The following is a 17,715-nucleotide window of genomic DNA, read 5'->3' on the forward strand; positions in this document are numbered from 1 at the left end:
CATTTTTCCATTTTTTGTTCAGGTAGAGTGGGAGGGAGAGAGAGGAACAGAGAGAGAGAGAGAAACATCGATGTGAAAGGAACACATCGAGTGGCTGCCACCCGCACAACCGACCAGGGCCGGGGACAAACTGCAACCGAGGTACGTGCCCTTAGCGGGAACCGAACCCGGGTCTCTCAGGACCGCAGGCCGACGCTCTAACCGCTGAGCCAAACCGGCCAGGGCTGGCTTTCTCCCAATTCTGACACATTCTTTTACTATCCCTGTTGCTGCTGTCAACTAGAATTAATCATCGTTAACCTTTATACTCTGATTTTAGATGTACTTTTATACTTTTTTCATTTGATCCTCACAACAGTTCTGACAGGTCAAGAAGTAAATATTGCTATCTTTGTTTTCAATGAGGAAACTGAGGTTTAGGTTAATGTTTTGCTTAACGTTTTACAGCTAGTAAGCAGCAAAATAGAAATGGGAACATGTCACTTTAGATTCAAAGCCCATGTTGCACACAGCATACAAAAATTAACTAAACATGGATCATAGGCCTATGGAAAACATAAACTATAAATCTTCTAGATGAAAACATAGGAGAAAATCTTTATGCTCAGAGGTTTGGCAAAGATTTCTTACCTACGACACAAAAAACACAAGCCATACAAGAATAAATTGATAACTTGGGCTTGATTAAAATTTAAAACAATGCTTTTGAAAGATACTGTTAAGAAAATAAAGACACAAGCCACAAACTTAAAGCAAATGTTTGCAAAAACATGTGTCTGATAGAAGACTGGTATCCAGAATATATAAAGAATTATCACAAATCAGTAATAAGAAAAAATGGCCTAATTATTTAAAAATGGACAAAATATTTGAAAGTATACTTCACTTCATTTTTTAATTTTAATTTTAATTTTTCAATTACTTTTCTTTCAATATTATTTTGTATTGGTTTCAGGTGTACAGCATATTGTTGTTGTTGTTTTTAATTTAATGGGAAAAGGACTTGAACAGACATTTCTCCAAAGAAGAGATACAAATGGTCAACAAGCACATGAAAAGATGCCCAATGTCATTAAGCATTAGGAAAATGCAAATTAAAAACACAATGAGATATCATTTCACACCCACTAGGATGGCTATAATTTGAAAAAAGAAAAATAAAAGTAAAAGAACAAGTGCTGTTAAGGATGTGGAGAAATTGGAATTCTTGTTGGAAATATGAAATGATTCAGACACTGTAGTAAAGAGCTTGACAGTTTCTCAATAAGTTAAACATAGTATTACAATATGACCAAGCTATTTCACTCCTAGGTATATACCTAAACGCATTGAAAACGTATTCAACCAAAAATGTGTACACAGATATTTATAACAGCACTATTCAGAATAACCAAAGGTGGAAAATAACAAATTGACCATCAACTGATGAATGGATAAACAAAATGTGGTATATCCATAAAATGGAATATTATTCAACCTTAAAAAAGAAAAGAATTCACTTCAGTTTTTAAAAATCAATCATTATATGGAAAATGTGCTCAACATATGTCTAATAGCAAGACCCATGGGAAATTTTATGATGCACATACTAAGCATTTGAAGAACAACAACAAAAAAAGCAATGAAGTACTGATGTATGTTATGACATGGATGGACCTTGAAAACATTATGCTAAGTGAAAGAAACCAAACACAGAGGCTGGTTTCTTGAATGAGTCCATTTACATTAAATGTCCAGCATACGCCAATTCATGGACACAGAAAGCAGATAAGTGTTTGCCAGTGGCTACTACTAACGGAAAATTGTGTTATGTGTATTTTACACAGAAAAGAAGAGATGTGGATGGCTATAAAAATGCTGCAGATCGTTGGTTATTAGGGAATTATAAATTAAAACTACAATAAGATACTATGGCACACCTACTAGAAAGGCTCAAATAAAAAATTTTGAAGATACCAAATACCTGCGAGGATGTGCAGCAAATGAAATTCTCATGTGTCACGGTGGGAACGCAAAAGGGCACAACCCCTTGGGGAACCAGTTTCATACAAAATTGAATATATGACCCAGCAACTCCACTGTTAGGGATTTACCCAAGAGAAAGAAAGACATATATCCACATAAAATCCTACTTGCTAATCTTCGCAGCAGCTTTATTAATCATTGCCCCAACCTGGAAATAACTTGAATATTCACCCCCTGGTAAATGAACAGACTGGTGTACATCCATACATGAAAACTATTCGGCAATAAAATGAAACAAACTACTAATATTTGCAATAGCATCAGTGAATCTCAGAAGCATTATCTAAATAAAAGAAGCCAGGCTCAAAGACTACATATTGTATGATTCTATTTGTATGGCTTTCTGGAATAGGAAAAACTGTAGGGACAAAAAACTGACCAGTGGTTGCCAGGGGCTGTGATTGGAAGAAGAGAATTAACTACAAATGAGCAAAGGGAATTATTGGGAAGTAGGGGGTGATGTTGATGGAAATGTTCTCTATATTGTTTATAGTGGTAATTAACACAACTGTGTGCTTTGTCAAAATGTATGGAATGGTACCCCAGGGTGCATTTTACTGTATATAAATTATACCTCAGTTAAGCTGACTTAAAACCACTTGCTTTTTATCTTCCACTATTGTCTCTTTCAGGAGCACAAGCAGTTATCCTTTTATTTTCATAGTATCGAAAGTAGAAAGACGGTTGTTTCTAGACTGGAAGATCAAAATGGTTGAGATCTTTCTGCCGTAATTATACAGCCCCAACAAAAAGCTGTTAGGTTTGTTCAACATGAGCGAGAACCAGAAAGAAATAATGACCATGCTTCTAGGTCAACAAGAAAAGAAGAAGGGAAAAGGAATGGGCAGGGGGATGAAGAAAGATTGAATTAGTAGGAAATTAAACAACTATTAACTTAAGTGGAGGAGAAGGCGTGAATAGGCTCAGTTTAGTAGGAAAGATGATTTCAGGATTATCAGTAGACTCATAATCCAAAGCATTTTTTGCCCCAGGACCCCAAACAGTTGGATTCTTGAAGAGACTGTGGTGCAACATTTACATTTAGATGAAAAGCAAAGGGTCCCAGTCTGTTGAATCACCTATGGCCAGGAACCCGCGTCTGCACCGTCTTACTTTACACAGTGCTCAGCAACCACTGGGAACACAACAGCTATCTGAAGGGTTAATGAACGAGTGTACTAAAACCTGCCGAAGGACAGAACAATTTTCTACTAAATTAAAAACTTTACAGGGGAATGTAATATGTCTATTGTTTTGTCCATTATTACTGCCACAGTACTAGAGGAAACAGTATCTCTTTCTTTATTGTGTGCTTGTTCAGAACAAATCCTCATCCAAATAGACTGCTCCTGTGTTTTCAGGACTTTAAAAGATGGACTCGATCTAAACGGATTCAATATAGACTTCCGCAACTGAATATACAATTTCAGCAAAGTATGTCTTTTGCAGTTCAAGCCCACTAAAGCTGCTACATGGATCATATAAATGATTTGTGGCACATTCTGCCTGCATCTACCCAATGGTTTATTCAAATAGAATAGACATGTACCAATGAAGTGAAAAGCTCCACTGAGAATTGACCAAACCACATCACTTTCTTCACACACAGGGTTTTCCAACCAATAGTAATTTTATAGCAGCTCTTTGTCGTATCAGAGACAGCTCTGTCTGTAGCCAGGAACCCACAGTACAAGCAAACCTTTCCCTAACGCACAACAAAGGAACGAGTCTATGAAATCACCATTAAATATAATAGATCACTGGAGAGATGAGTAGAACAGAGGCAAGATAAGATGATGAACATAACGCATAGGAGCCAATTAAAAATGTACCATCTCTGCAGAAAAACCCCATGTGTTGACAAAGCTTTTTATGAATGTTAAGTACTGTAACATAATATAGGACTGAGAGTCTCAGACACCAGTGGCCAAAAGACAATATTTTTAAGGAAATATACCTAAAAATAGATTAAATGGTAAAAATCAACACCCCCCAATTTACCATTATTATCCCAGTTCTGAATATCAATTGCCTTCACTAATATGCAATGTCTGGTTAAGAAATAATCCTTATCACCACTTTTCCTAACAATATAACAAATATATTCCATATGTATATGATTTCTGGCTATGCCACAAAAATCAGAGCATAGAGAGTTGACTATTCTGAGAAAGACTTAAAAACTTATAGACATCATAAACTGGCTAGGTCACACAGAAAAATTGTTTGTTTGTTTTTTTCTCTAATACCTATAGCTTTGTATTTACCATCTCCCAGAGGGAAGAAAAATTCTTTAAGTGATTATTAAAATTTTTGTCCACACAAGTTTACTGCAGCTTTGCCATAAGCTGTGGAAATAACGTGAACTATGTCACTATGGCCTCCCCAGTTTCTGAAATAAGGACAAACATCTGTATATTCTATCACACAAACACATAGACACTCACACATACACATTTGTCTAATCATATGTTACACACTTTTCAAAGTATTCTTCACAATGGCATTTTATGAGATGAGGGTGAATTGTCTGAGTAATTATCCTCACTTCCTATTTGAAATTCAGGGTCATTCAAATATTCCTGGTACTTTCGCCTGCAGCCTACAAAAGGGGAGCTACAGGCTGAGAATTCAGCTTTCCAGGTGACAACTTAGTGTCAGAGCCAGGGTGATGGGTGCCCAGAATTCACCAGATGTCTCCCGGACAGAGCTGCTCAAAAGCTGCGTTAGAATGGCGTGGTGCTGCGTGTGATAAGATAAGAGGAGGCTAATAATTTGGCGATTCAAGAAGGAAAAACAAAAATGTAGAGACTGAGACACCAAAGTAAATTATTTTCAGAGAGAAAAAAGAATTTCAGTACATGTGAAGACCATTTGAACACGGAGAATTTAAAACTTTGAAAAGTTTGAATTTGTGTTGTTTTGGCCCGCGTGGGTACATTCTTTGAGCAAACATTTATTCAACATTAACTGTATGTGAGGGAGTAACAGGTGCTGGGAATGCAGAGATGAGAGAGACACGGCCCTCATAGCTTGCTCATAAAGGCAATTTTTTTCTTTATTTCTTTTTAGGGAGAGGGGGAGAGAGAGAGAAACGTCGATGAGAGAGAACATCCATTGGCCTCCTCCTGCATGCCCCCGACTGGGGATCTGGCCCACAACCTGGGCGTGTGCCCTGACCAGGAATCAAACCGGTGACCTCTTGGTGCACAGGTCAATGCTCAACCACTGAGCCACATCGGCCGGGCACTTGTAAAGGCTTTTAAACATCAAATATCTCTTACCATATATATTGCAGTGAGTTAAGTGTAGAGGAATCAGCAACATTTTATTGTGTTTGCATCACATCCCAGAGAGATTTTTTAAAAATAAAAGAAAGAAATAGAAAAATTACATTTTTAATTTAACCAATAGAGAACATTTTGTACTCTTTAAAAAAAGTCTATATTCAGCTTTCATTTCTCAGATCTTCCTTTCCTCTATCATGAAGATTTGCTTAGGGGTCGATAGTATTTTTCCCATCTTTTTCTTTTTTTAAACTTTTTACATTTTTTATTAAGTTTATTGGGGTGACATTGGTTAATAAAATTATACAGATTTCAAGTGCACAATTCTACCATATATCATCTGTACATCACAGTGTGTTCACCACTCAAAGTCACCATATATCTGACCCCCTTCCCCCTCTTCCGCCTCCCCTACCCCTTTCCCACTGGTAACCACCCTACTGTTGTCTGTGTCTATGGGTTTTTGTTTGTCTTATTTGTTCATTTGTTGCTTTCAGTTTTATATCCCACATCTCAGTGAAATCATATGGTTCTTGACTTTTTCCGTCTCACTTATTTCAAGATCCATCCATGTTGTTTCATCATTTTTATGGCGGAATGGTATTCCATTGTATATATGTACCACATCTTCTTTATCCAATTATCTATTGAAGTCCCATCTTTTTCAAAGTGCCGGGACTAGTTCCCTATCTATAAATATGCAAATAGACATTTTCATTGACATCAGCGTAAGTTCTGGTCTCTCCCTCATTTACTTACAGTTCTCCTTGTTTTGGAAAACAGGCATATGATAGATGCCTTGGGGATATTAAGAATGAGCTGTGTACAGAGAACCAATACAAACCACATTTACCCTCTAGGTACATGCATTTGAAGGTAGGTAGCTATTCCATATTTAATTCTTTCCCCCAAATCCCTATTTCTCACCACACCTTTTATGATGACTCCTGAATATTTAGCCACAGGTGAACAAAGAAAAACTTTGTTATCCCAGAACCTGGTTCTATCTACATTAATATTTGCACGGAAGAGAGTGTGTGCAAGTTTCTGGGAAATAAGTTTTACACAGATTTTATTCTACTTTTAAAAAGTACTCGTTCACTCACCAAATGCAAAGGGAGGTTGCCCAGTGTTACCGGGGATGGCTGCTGGGTTGTCAGCCTTTGCTGCCCCGCCCACACCGTCTCCATGGAGAACACTCCCCAGGCTGACAGCGGCTCCGCTCCAGACCCGGCAGGTGCCTTATCCCAGTGCAGTGGTTCGGAGCATTTTTATTTCATGGACCAGTAAAATCCCTCCACATGTTTTGGAAACTGATATAATATTGCTATCGTTTTATTCTGCAGTTAGGAATTTAAAAAACAAAAACACAGCTACAAGAATGTAATGAAAAGGATAACCAAAAAAAAAAAAATAGTAAAGATATAACCTCATAACAAATTTATAAATAGAATACATTAGCCCTATTGAAAAAAAAAAAAAGCTCATAATTCTCCTTATTTTTTCTCTTCTTGCCATAGGTTGACTTTTGGGAACCACTTCCTTTGAGCTTTGCATAGGGGCTATAAAAGAATAAGTTAACCAAATATTCAGTTTCTGCTGTTTATGTTCCATGGCATGGGTACAGGTTTACACTGGCAGCAGAAGAGACGCAGTGAGGAAACGGATGATTCAGCTCCATACCGTCGCAGCCTCCCTAGCGGCTCATACCGCCCGTGTGGTCAGCGCCTCACACGCACCAAGGACAGGGGGAATGCCAGGGCGAGGAGATTATTACTCAGAGTTTGCCCCAATCAGCTTAGTGGGCCGCTAAGAGGCAATATGACTTCCCAGGACCTCAGGGACAGTTTCAAGAGTCACATTCAGACATTGAAATTGATAAAAAGAAATATATATATATATAAATTAATAATAATAATGTTTTAAAAAGATGCCATGTGAGTCTCAAAAGCACAAGTGATGGCTTAGACATCTCCTTCTGCTTTCAAGACTCAGGCATACTCAAGGCTAATTACAGTGACCCTTGGGAATGTCGTGGAACATAAGAAAGTGGTAAAATGACCAACAGTCTTTTACCACACCTTGGGTTTTCCTTTGAATGTGAATGATCTCAAATGCAATTGAGAAATAGGTCAGTGTTATGGAGGAATTATATTGGTCTCATACATGTTTATGTTTTCAAGAGATCAGATTAAGTTTTCTCACAAGCAAAGATAAAGCCTCAGCAAGTATAAAGCACTTAAGAAAAAAAAAAACTGAAAATGTCCAGAGGTGCCTTCCTTTAGCACAAATAGTGGCTGTTTCAGTGGCCTTAAGAACTGCTGGTTTTTCCATCATGTTAAGTTCGTCAGCAAAGGTGCAAGAGCTGATTAAAAAAACCACAAAGACATTTCCCTTTACTAAAACGACAGATTGATGAAGAAGGCTACATCCTGGGTCCTATTTTTAATTTAGATCAAAATAGGCTCTTTTAAAGCAACTGCCCTAGGACCTACATCTCAAAGGAGAAAACAGAAGCCCCAGGGGTTAGGCTGCAAAGGATGGACCAAGGAGCTAGATGCAGAGGCTGGGCTACTCACTGTACTATGATGTTTATTGTTTTTGTTAATTCTTGGTTCAAAGCTCCATAAGTTTTGAGTCATCTGCCCCAACTCTGTTTTTCCCACAAGCCCTGACGTATTTAGTGTGCAATTTTGTAGAACTATGATTGCAGCCAAGATACCTGTATTTTATTTTCACACGCAGTCAAAGCCCCAGTGTGACCTATGGAAGGACAGTGATCTGGAGGGGGGTTATTAGAAGGTTACCCAGCATCATCTAGAGGAAATGGCTCCTGATGTGATCCTAATCCTCTGCATTGACAGAACTCCGGTGTGGAGAAAGGCAATGCATCAGACTATCCTGGTTTAATGGGAAAAAAGTCAGGAGAAAAAAAAAACAAACAGTAAAGAATAGTTAAGTCCCTTATTTCTAATTTTGTGTTTGCTCTGCAATCTTCTAATCCAGGATTGGTTTATAGGATTTCTCTCAAATGCCAACTGCAATTGACTGGTAGTGGCTGCCTGGAGCAGTGAAGTGGCAAGGATGCTGAGGCCCCTCCTGGGCTCAGTGGGGAAGAATGCCACCATCGATTAGTGATGTCTGGCAGGTGCTGCCGAATGTGTGTCACCCTATAACCTGTGCTACAGTTGAGGAAATTTGCCTACTAAGATGAATGGTCTGGGAAAGCAACCAGACTTGGTTCTGGAATCAGCCCATTTACCTTTGTAAATGAACAAATGGATTCTCTGATGACCAGTCTGTCTCTGTCAGTTCCCCTGAGCTTGCTCATTTGGTTGAACTGAGAAAATGGAGGGTTTAAACCAGCGATCCGAAAGGTGTTAGAAGTCCTGACACCAGAGGCTATTACCAGAAAACGCCCTCCTTGAAGGACCTTACCACTCACTATCTTTTGGTTTCCTATGTATTTACTATAACGTATTCATCATAATAATTATTCTCTCCTAAATAATCACCATGTTTCATCCATCGTAAGACGCCATACCAGGAGACAGCCAGGATGTCATTTTTCACACATCGGAACTTGGTTATTTCTATGGTGGGCCCACCACCGAAACCTCTGGATATTTAAATTAACAAAGTATTTCAGGAGAAAAGAATATGAGTCCCAGTTGCTGTCTGAAAGCTTTTCTTTCCCGCTGAAGAAAAAGTGCACAGCATGTACGGAACAGGTGCCCGTGGCTCCGAAGAACCCCAGAAAGGACAGTTCAGTGGTGCAGTCCTGGAAGAGAGGCTGCATTACAGCGCTCTGGGCGCACAGAGCACAGACTGCACGAGGAGGAGCGTGGACCCGACAACTCTGAGTTAAAGGGTGCCGCGGAGAGGTCAAACTCTGCACGTGAAGTGGTTTGTAGAAAAGCTTAACTAATGTATGTCTGCAAAAGATCTATATGTAAGTAAATTTAAAAGAACTCTAGGTTCTTTGTATAACATTGGCACCATTTTCTCTCTCTCTGGTACATAAAATATTGGTGCCTCTTCCAACTGGCGGTGCCTTAGACTCAATGAAATGCAGTGTAATTGACATCCATAACAAGTGAGGAGATGCAGCCTTAAGAACCTGATCGTGCATAGGTTGTCCACGTCCTCTCTGTAAGTGAATTGCACATTTAGGATCAGAATTTATGAGACCTTAATTCTTGCCTCGCCCACTTGAACTTAACTTCAGTGCCATATTTCAGAAAGGTTGGTTTTAAGTAACCAAACCATGGGCTGGATGGCCACTTAGAAGTGGTCAGCCAAAAATACAGCTATTCTATAGACCAAACCAATAAGATTGGTTTATATGGGTAGATACCTGACAGTCCAAGGGCAAACTTTAGCTGACAGCCCAGGTATGGAAGGAAGAAAGTCCATTGTCATGTGCGTCACTGATTTTTTTTTGCTAATTATCCATTGTCATTTTCTGGCAATACCCACTAGCCTGCTTGTCTGCATCCCTTCTTTCATCTTCATTCTCACACCAAAGGAACTTTTTTTTTTGCGTGAACTTTTACAATTCATAATCATGATACAAAAAAACTATTAAGTTAAACCATATAAAATTGACACTATTTTGCCACGTCTGACTTACAGAATCAGCTGGTTTGTGTGGTTCGACTTCATACATGACATATGAGATTTTCACGTAAAGCAGTTCAGAATCAGAGACAAGAAGACAGCCCTCCGTTCATCATTATTGAGAGCCTTTTAAATACAGTCTCTCTCCATTTAAGCTTCTGCCAGCTCTGTGGGCGCCTCTGAACAACACGTTTTGTGTAGATGGTTTCCTGTGAAGACCTGCATTTGATCAACTGTATATATAATATTCTAGGTGGGTTTTTTTAAAACTCATTATACACTTATTGTACATTTCACAGGGGCTAACCACCATCCTTAGCCTTACATACAAAATTAGTGCATCACAGCCCCTACTCTTAGGAGCATGTGATCTGGGAAGGAAGATAGGCATGGACATAATTACAGTGCAAAATAGCAAGTCCCATAATGGATATAAATAACATGCTGAAGAGGCACCTACCCTGCCTAGAAGAGCAAGAAGACCTCAGAGCAGGTGACATTTGTACTAGTTCTTAATGGATGAGCAATATACTTGGCAAAAAGGAGAGGAAACAATACAATCACCAAGCAGAATGGCTTGTTCAGAGTCACAGAAGAACAACAAAGAAGGATGTGCTTGAAGAACCTTCGTTTGAATGCAGATAGGACATGTGACTGAAGTGGCAAGAGACGAGGCTTAAATGGAGGCAAGAGCTGGTTATGAAAGGCCTTCCCATGTGGGGCCGAGGAGTGTGCATTTTACTCTGCAGGTGGAAAAAAGTTGCAAATCACATTCATGTGGCTGTCAATAGCATAGAAAGAAGACTTCTTTTTCTGCTTTGCATTTTGATGTTCAGTCCAATCATCACCTAAGTTTACAGAAATATTACATGAGCAACCCCACAGCACGAGCTTCTGCAGCCTGAGCTCTTTTGAAGCAGCCTCGGCACACAGGGGCCCAGAGGCAACCTGGGTTTCCAAGGGGTTGTTTCAGCCCTGACATGACTTGGAAACATAGTCATTGAGCTGTGGTTCCTCACTGTGGCTGGAGGCACGGCCAACAGCTGCGTTATTGTGCGAGACTGTGGCTTTGACAATTACCGCTCCTCCGCTGCAGGCCTCTCCACTTCACTTGGGTGAAGGAGCTTGCCAACACACACTTCATGTTTTCCTATTTGCCTCATTGGGTAATTGCAAAATGGGCGATTCCACCTACATGCAACGAGATTGATTTCAGCCAAACTGCGCACTGGCTGATCAGTGGCCCGGTTTTCCAGTCATGTGATCTGGCATCTGGCATTTACCACCCATCAAATGAAATTACACAGCACCGATGAATTACCAGCTCACCCCTGGGCAGAACTTTTCCCCTTAAACTCTCTCCTCCTTAATACTGTGTAATGTTTAATAGTGCCATGGCTTATCTATACAGGGATATCAACTGGAATGTATCAAAACTTGACCACAAATGGAGATTTATATATGTGTGTGTGTATAAATTATACATAGATAGGTGCACACATGGATATATATGAATAATATTAGTTATCCCTTTATGTGAAATTTCCAGATGCATAAAGCTGTACCTATCAAATATTCCTGTTTTATTTTTAAAATTATATATATATATATGAATGGGTTATTTCATTTATATGAATATTCCAGATGCACAGAACTATGGGACTCTAAATAGGTCCTGGTACCAATTCCAACACTGAGGGGAGTCCCTCCAAACCAAACAATTCACAGACACCAAAAATTCAACTCAGTGCTGACACTATCTACTCAGAAATAGCCTCTAATTTCACAGTTCTACAAGACTAGTGATTGAACTCCATCTCCAGCCGCTGTCCCCTTCCTGGAGGTAGGGGCTAGACAGGTAGGACTGAAAATACCAACCCCCTAATCACAGGGTTGGTTCCACTGGCAACCGGCTTCCATCTTAATTTTCTGACTTTTCAAAAGACTCCTCATTAACACAAGGGGCAACTTGATCATTCTCAACACATAAGAAATTCTGAGGGTTTGGGGAGTTGTGAGTCAGGAACTGGGGACAAAGGCCAGATATACATATGAAAAATTTATGATGGTCATCTGAATAACCACATATGTATTTCTTATAAATCACACTATCACGCTGTGAAATACGCCAATAGAATTTTCATTGGAATTGTGGCGAGTCTATAGATTGCTTTGGGTAGTTTGGACATTTTAAATCCATTCTTTATGGAAATATTTCTAAAAGTGTTAGAAATGTGAGTTCCAGAGTTAAATGACAGGTTAACTTCCATTTACTTCACATCTTAGAGTTCTGTCCTTGGACAAGTAACACTCTTCCTGAGTTTCAACATTCTCACCTGTAAATGAAAGTAAGAGTAACTACTTCACAGGGTTGCTGTGTGAATTACATGGGGTGTGCCTGTAAAGCATTCAGTATCAGCAAACAGTCAAGTACTGCTAGCAATTAATACTTTATGCATACTGAGGTGATTCTTGAATATTGAGACCATCATCATGAACATTCATGATTACAGGAAAATTCATAAGCTGGCCCCTTGAGGCCTTTTTTTTAAATCCTAACCTGAGGATATTTTTCTATTTATCTTTTATTTTTAGTTTCTTTTTTTTTTTTTTTTTCATCCTCACCTGAGGACATTTTTTCATTTTTTGTACAGATAGAGTGGGAGGGAGAGAGAGGAAGAGAGAGAGAGAGATAAACATCGATGTGAAAGGGACACATCGAGTGGCTGCCACCCGCACGACCAACCAGGGCCGGGGACAAACTGCAACCGAGGTACATACCCTTAGCGGGAACCGAACCCGGGTCTCTCCGGACCGCAGGCCGACGCTGTAACCGCTGAGCCAAACCGGCCAGGGCTATTTTTAGTTTCTTTTTTTTTTTAATTAATTAATTAATTTTTGTTACAGATGTTTCTCCTTTTCCCCCCACTAATTCCCCCCTACACCTCCCTTAGCCTTTTTTTGTCAGGAAAGTTCTTTATTTGACCTTCTATCTTGAATGATAGCCTTGCTGGATAGAGTAGTCTTGGATTCAGATCCTTGTTTTTCATGGTCTTGATTACTTCATGCCACTCCCTTCTGGCCTGTACTGTTTCTATTGACAAGTCAGTTGAGGATTTTATGGGGTTTCCTTTGTAGGTAATCTGTTGCTTATCTCTTGCTGCCTTTAGGATTTAATTTTTGGCATTTTAATTACTATGTGTCTTGATGTGGGCCTGTTTGTGTTCTTCTTACTTGGAGCTCTCTGTGCTTCTTAAATTTGAATGCCTTCTTCCTTCACTAAATTAGGAAAGTTTTCTGTCACTATTTCTTCAAATATATTCTCTAACCCTTGCCCATTTTCTTCCTCTTCGGGGACTCCTATGATGCGAATGTTATTACGTTTCCAATTGTCCCACAGTTCTCTTAAGCTGTCTTCCTGTTTTTTAATTGTTTTTTCCTTTTGGTTTTCTAATTGGTTGATTATTTCTACCCTGTCTTCTAATTCACTGTTCTGGTCCTCAGCTTTCTCTATTCTGCTGATTAGTCCTTCCAATGTGTTCTTTTTTTTTTTTTTATCCTCACCCAAGGACATTTTTTTCCATTTTTTGTTCAGATAGAGTGGGAGAGGGAGAGAGAGAGAGAAACATCGATGTAAAGGGACACATCGAGTGGTTGCCACCCACACGACCCAACCAGGGCCGAGGACAAACTGCAACCGAGGTACGTGCCCTCAGCGGGAACCGAACCCGGGTCTCTCTGGACCACAGGCCGACGCTCTAACCACTGAGCCAAACCAGCCAGGGCCCAGTGTGTTCTTAATTTCTGCTCTGTCATTCTTTATTTCCACTTGGTTGGTTTTCCAATGTTTCTATATCTTTACTCATGCTGCTGATGTCCTTACTCATGCTGTTGAGCTTCCTCAAGATCATGGCTCTGAACTCTACCTCTGATAATTTGCTTAGCTGCATTTCATTGATCTCATCTTCCACAGAGTTCTCTTGTTCTCTTATTTGGGCCTTGTTTCTTTGTTTCACCATTTTGTCTATCTCAGTTGGTTTTGGAGCCTGCCAAATTTTCCCTGTGGGTGTTGGTGTTCAGCTGTTTGTGGCTCCTTCTACTGGGTTTGGATGACCCTGGGTGGCCCCCGTTAAACACCACTGTCAAGTCTTACTTTCCTGGATAAATTTGCAAGCCCAGGAAAGGTTCAGTTATCCTCTAGCTTTTTCCTGGTGGCTAGTAGTCTCAGTTACTCAGTGCCTTGGAATGTTGCCCTGGTGTTCTGCATAAGAGGATTTCCAGAGGGTGGGATAGATGCTGGTTGTTAATGAGCCTCAATTTGCATTTCTTTGCCTCACCTGGGAAAGGCTGAATCTCCGGGGTGGGGTGGGGGAGCTCCTGCTTTTCCCCACAGCTGGGGGAAGGAGCACACTGGCCACTGTCCTTTGTGGCCCCAACTCAGCAAAAACTCTGAGTGCCACCCTGGCCTGTTTGGCTGAGCAGTTAGAGCATCGGCCTGTGGTCCAGAGAGACCCAGGTTTAGTTCCCACTAAGGGCACGTACCTTGGTTGCACTTTGTCCCCAGCCCTGGTTGGGTCGTGCGGGTGGCAGCCACTCGATGTGTCCCTTTCACATTGATGTTTCTCCCTCTCTCTCTCTTCTTCTCTCTCCCGCCCACTCTATCTGAACAACAACAACAAAAAACTCTGAGTGCCCTCCAAATCCCGGATGTCCCCACAGAGTTCCAGCCTAGTCTGCCCTCCCTCTGCGGTAGCCCCCAGGTGAGTGGCTGTGGCTATTTTAGTGCTCTGTCTTGGCTCTCTGCACTGTGAAGCAGCCTTGGTCTTTATTCCCCAAGGGCACTGCTCACAGCTAAGAGTACTGCTGTCTATGGGCTCCCAATCCACCAATCTCTCGCACCTCCGCAGATCCTACCAGTGTCCCTGGTTATATGGTCCTGTCCTGCTGCTTTTGTGTTGCTTTTTCCGAGGATTTTTCTTTAGTTTAGTTGTAATTCCCGTTTGGTCCTGGGAGATCCTCTGTGTACCTTCCATTCACTCCACCTTCATTTTCACATCCTCCAGGCCTATCTTGTGCACAGCTAGGTCACACAGGCCTTTCTGGTGCTCGCACCCTGTAGGTCCCTCAGGTAACTGGATCACACAGTCCCTTTGGGGACCCAGCTCTATGCCTATGTTATGGGCTGCTGGGTCGCATAGGCCTCTCTGGTGTTTCAGCACCCTGCAGGTCCCGTGGGTAACTCGATGGCACTATCCTCTCTGGTGCTTCAGCACCCCGCAGGTCCTGCAGGTAACTGGATTGCACAGTCCCTGCTGGGTCACACAGGCCTCTCTGGTGCCCCTGCACTCTGCAGTTCCCACGGGCGGGCAGTCTCTCTTGGGCTCAGGCTTCCCACTGCTCTTGTGGGCTACTGGACCGCACAGGCCTCTGTGGATCCCCAGGTCCTGATGCTGGTGGCTGGGGAGTGCTGCTGCCCCATGGGACTCAACTCCTGCTCAGCTTTTGCTGTAGTTTTTGGGGATGGGTCTCAGCTGCTGGTCTGTTCTTCTGTTGCCTATTTGTCATTGGCAACAGAATAGATGGATGTCTGCTCCCCAGCCTCTGTTGCTGGGGGTATATCTGGACTCTGATCGGGCTGCTACTATGGGGGATGGTGCTGGGCTCCAGGCTGTCTGCGGCTTCCCCAACCAGCACCTTGGGAGCTCTACCACTGTGCACCAATCTGTGTTGACACAGTGTCTACTGGTCCGATGGTGCCAGGTGCACTGGTGGGCTCAGGTTGCTGGGCCCTAGCCGTTCCCACTGCCTCCTCTCAGGGAAGACCCAGGATCTTCCAAAATAGTGGGACCTCCCCGAGGCGCAGGAAGAAGCGCCCTGAAGGGCCGCTTAACGTGGCAGTCGGCTGCTCCGTCCACAGCACAGGAACATTCTGCTCCATGTCTCTGCACTGCTGGGGTTTGGTCGTCCACCTTCATGTCCACTCACACTCTCTCGGACACTCGCTCACTCTGTCACACACTCACACTCCCTCTGGTTCTGCCTGCCGTCATCTTCCAAATTAATCTTTTCTATTTATCTTCAGATAGAGAGAAACATAGACGTGAGAGGGACACATGGACTGGTTGCCTCCCACACGACCCTGACCAGGGCCAGGGATGAACTTCAATCGAAGTACATGCCTTTGACTGGAATTGAACACATGACTCATTGGTCCACAGGTTGGCGCTCTATCACTGAGCCAAACTGGCCAGGGCCCCCATGGGGCCTATTAAGAGCCAAAAAGTTATTTGTCCCTTCATTAAATGGCCCCAGACTATCAGTTGTCACCTTATGAAATTGCTTATTTATATAGGAACCTGAAGGTGTTCTTCCTCCCTTAGTGCTTCGCTGACAAATCAAATCATCTGACTTGTAAAAGTCCATCTAAAGCAGGATTATAAAGGCTCTGAGTGCCAGGTCTGCCCTCCAGTGCCTATTCTATGTGCTGTCTATTTTAACAACTTCAAAGATCTTTTCTGCTGATTTCAAGATTATCGGTTATGAAATGACAAATACCAAATACAGCATGATCTCACTCATATGTGGAACCTAAAATAGTCGAGCTCACAGAAGCAGAGAGTAAGTAGAATGGTGACTGCTAGGAGCTGGTGGGAGGGGGAAATGGCAAGATATTGTTGGTCAAAGGGCAGTTTCATCTGTGCAAGATGACAGTCCTGGAGACTAGGGGCATGTGCTGGTGTTGCTCCTTCTCTGTGGAATGCCCTCTCCCTGTTTTCTTGACCGATAAACTCTTCTGCATCCATCTGAACTCAAGTGAAAAGACCAGTCTCCTCCCTTCGGAGCACTCTCTGTCTGGGTGTGCTGGGCTGGGCCCCGCCCGTGTGTTCTCATAGCGCCCACTCCTTCCCTCTGTCTCAGTCCCTAGTCACTGTTCAGTGCCAGCAGTCATGCTGAACTGAAAACTCCCTAAGGACCCGGCCCTTACATCTCTTCTATCCACCTTGTCTGGCATGGAGCAGGGACTTGATAACCGGTGAATGATTTCCTGAATATCATTTCCTTCTTATAAAAAAACCAACAACACTGTACCTTCAACTAATCGAGCATATCACGAGCTACTAATTTTGAAGTTCAACACACTTCTGATTATATCAAATAATTTAAAATGTAAACATGTAAGAACGTCAGTGTAAACACTTGGATAAGGGGGGGAGCTTAGGGGTCTTGGTTTCGTTTTCCGTCGTTCCTTTGAGACACCTTGATTTCTCCAGGTCGGGAAACCTGGATGTTGACGTGATAGCACCACAGAGCACAGAATGTCAATTGCAATCCACCCTCGACCTTTTTTTTTTTTTTGCTTTTTCAGGTTACAAATGCTGCTGCCAACTCTCCTGGCCAAATGACTCTTCATCTGAAACCACTCCTTGTGTGTGGAGGGGATGGATTCACTCATTCGAATTTCGATGGCTGCATCGCTTCTGCCCTGTGTGTTCTGGAGGCTTTAAAGAATCATATTTAGTACCTATATTCATTTTTTTTTTTTAATTTTTCAATTACAGCTGACCTACAATATTATATTAGTTTCAGGTGTAGAACATAGTGATTGAACATTTATATAACTTGTGATCACCCCAATAAGTCTCTTTAGTACATGTAGTCTTATCCTCCACATGTACTTTGGGTTTTTGTTTATACAATTTCCTGTTATTGATTGTTTTGTTTTCTATTTTGTTGGGAGAAATTACCAGAAAATTGTTCTTCACTTGTCAGTTTTTTATATGGA

The 17,715-nt window shown here is 41.6% G+C and overlaps 1 protein-coding gene across 2 annotated transcripts in view; it reads left to right on the plus strand.

Moving 5' to 3' along the window:
* RNLS (renalase, FAD dependent amine oxidase) overlaps positions 1-17,452 on the plus strand; it is a 272,685-nt gene extending 255,233 nt beyond the window's left edge. For both annotated transcript variants that reach the window (XM_036265243.1, XM_036265244.1), the window contains exon 7: positions 17,299-17,452. In XM_036265243.1, the coding sequence (XP_036121136.1) occupies positions 17,299-17,451 (153 nt within the window). In that variant the 3' untranslated portion in view covers position 17,452. The remainder of the gene's footprint in view (positions 1-17,298) is intronic.
* Positions 17,453-17,715: the final 263 nt, after the last annotated feature.

This window comes from Molossus molossus, unplaced genomic scaffold (assembly GCF_014108415.1).
Source record: "Molossus molossus isolate mMolMol1 unplaced genomic scaffold, mMolMol1.p scaffold_m16_p_17, whole genome shotgun sequence".
Lineage (NCBI taxonomy): Eukaryota > Metazoa > Chordata > Mammalia > Chiroptera > Molossidae > Molossus > Molossus molossus.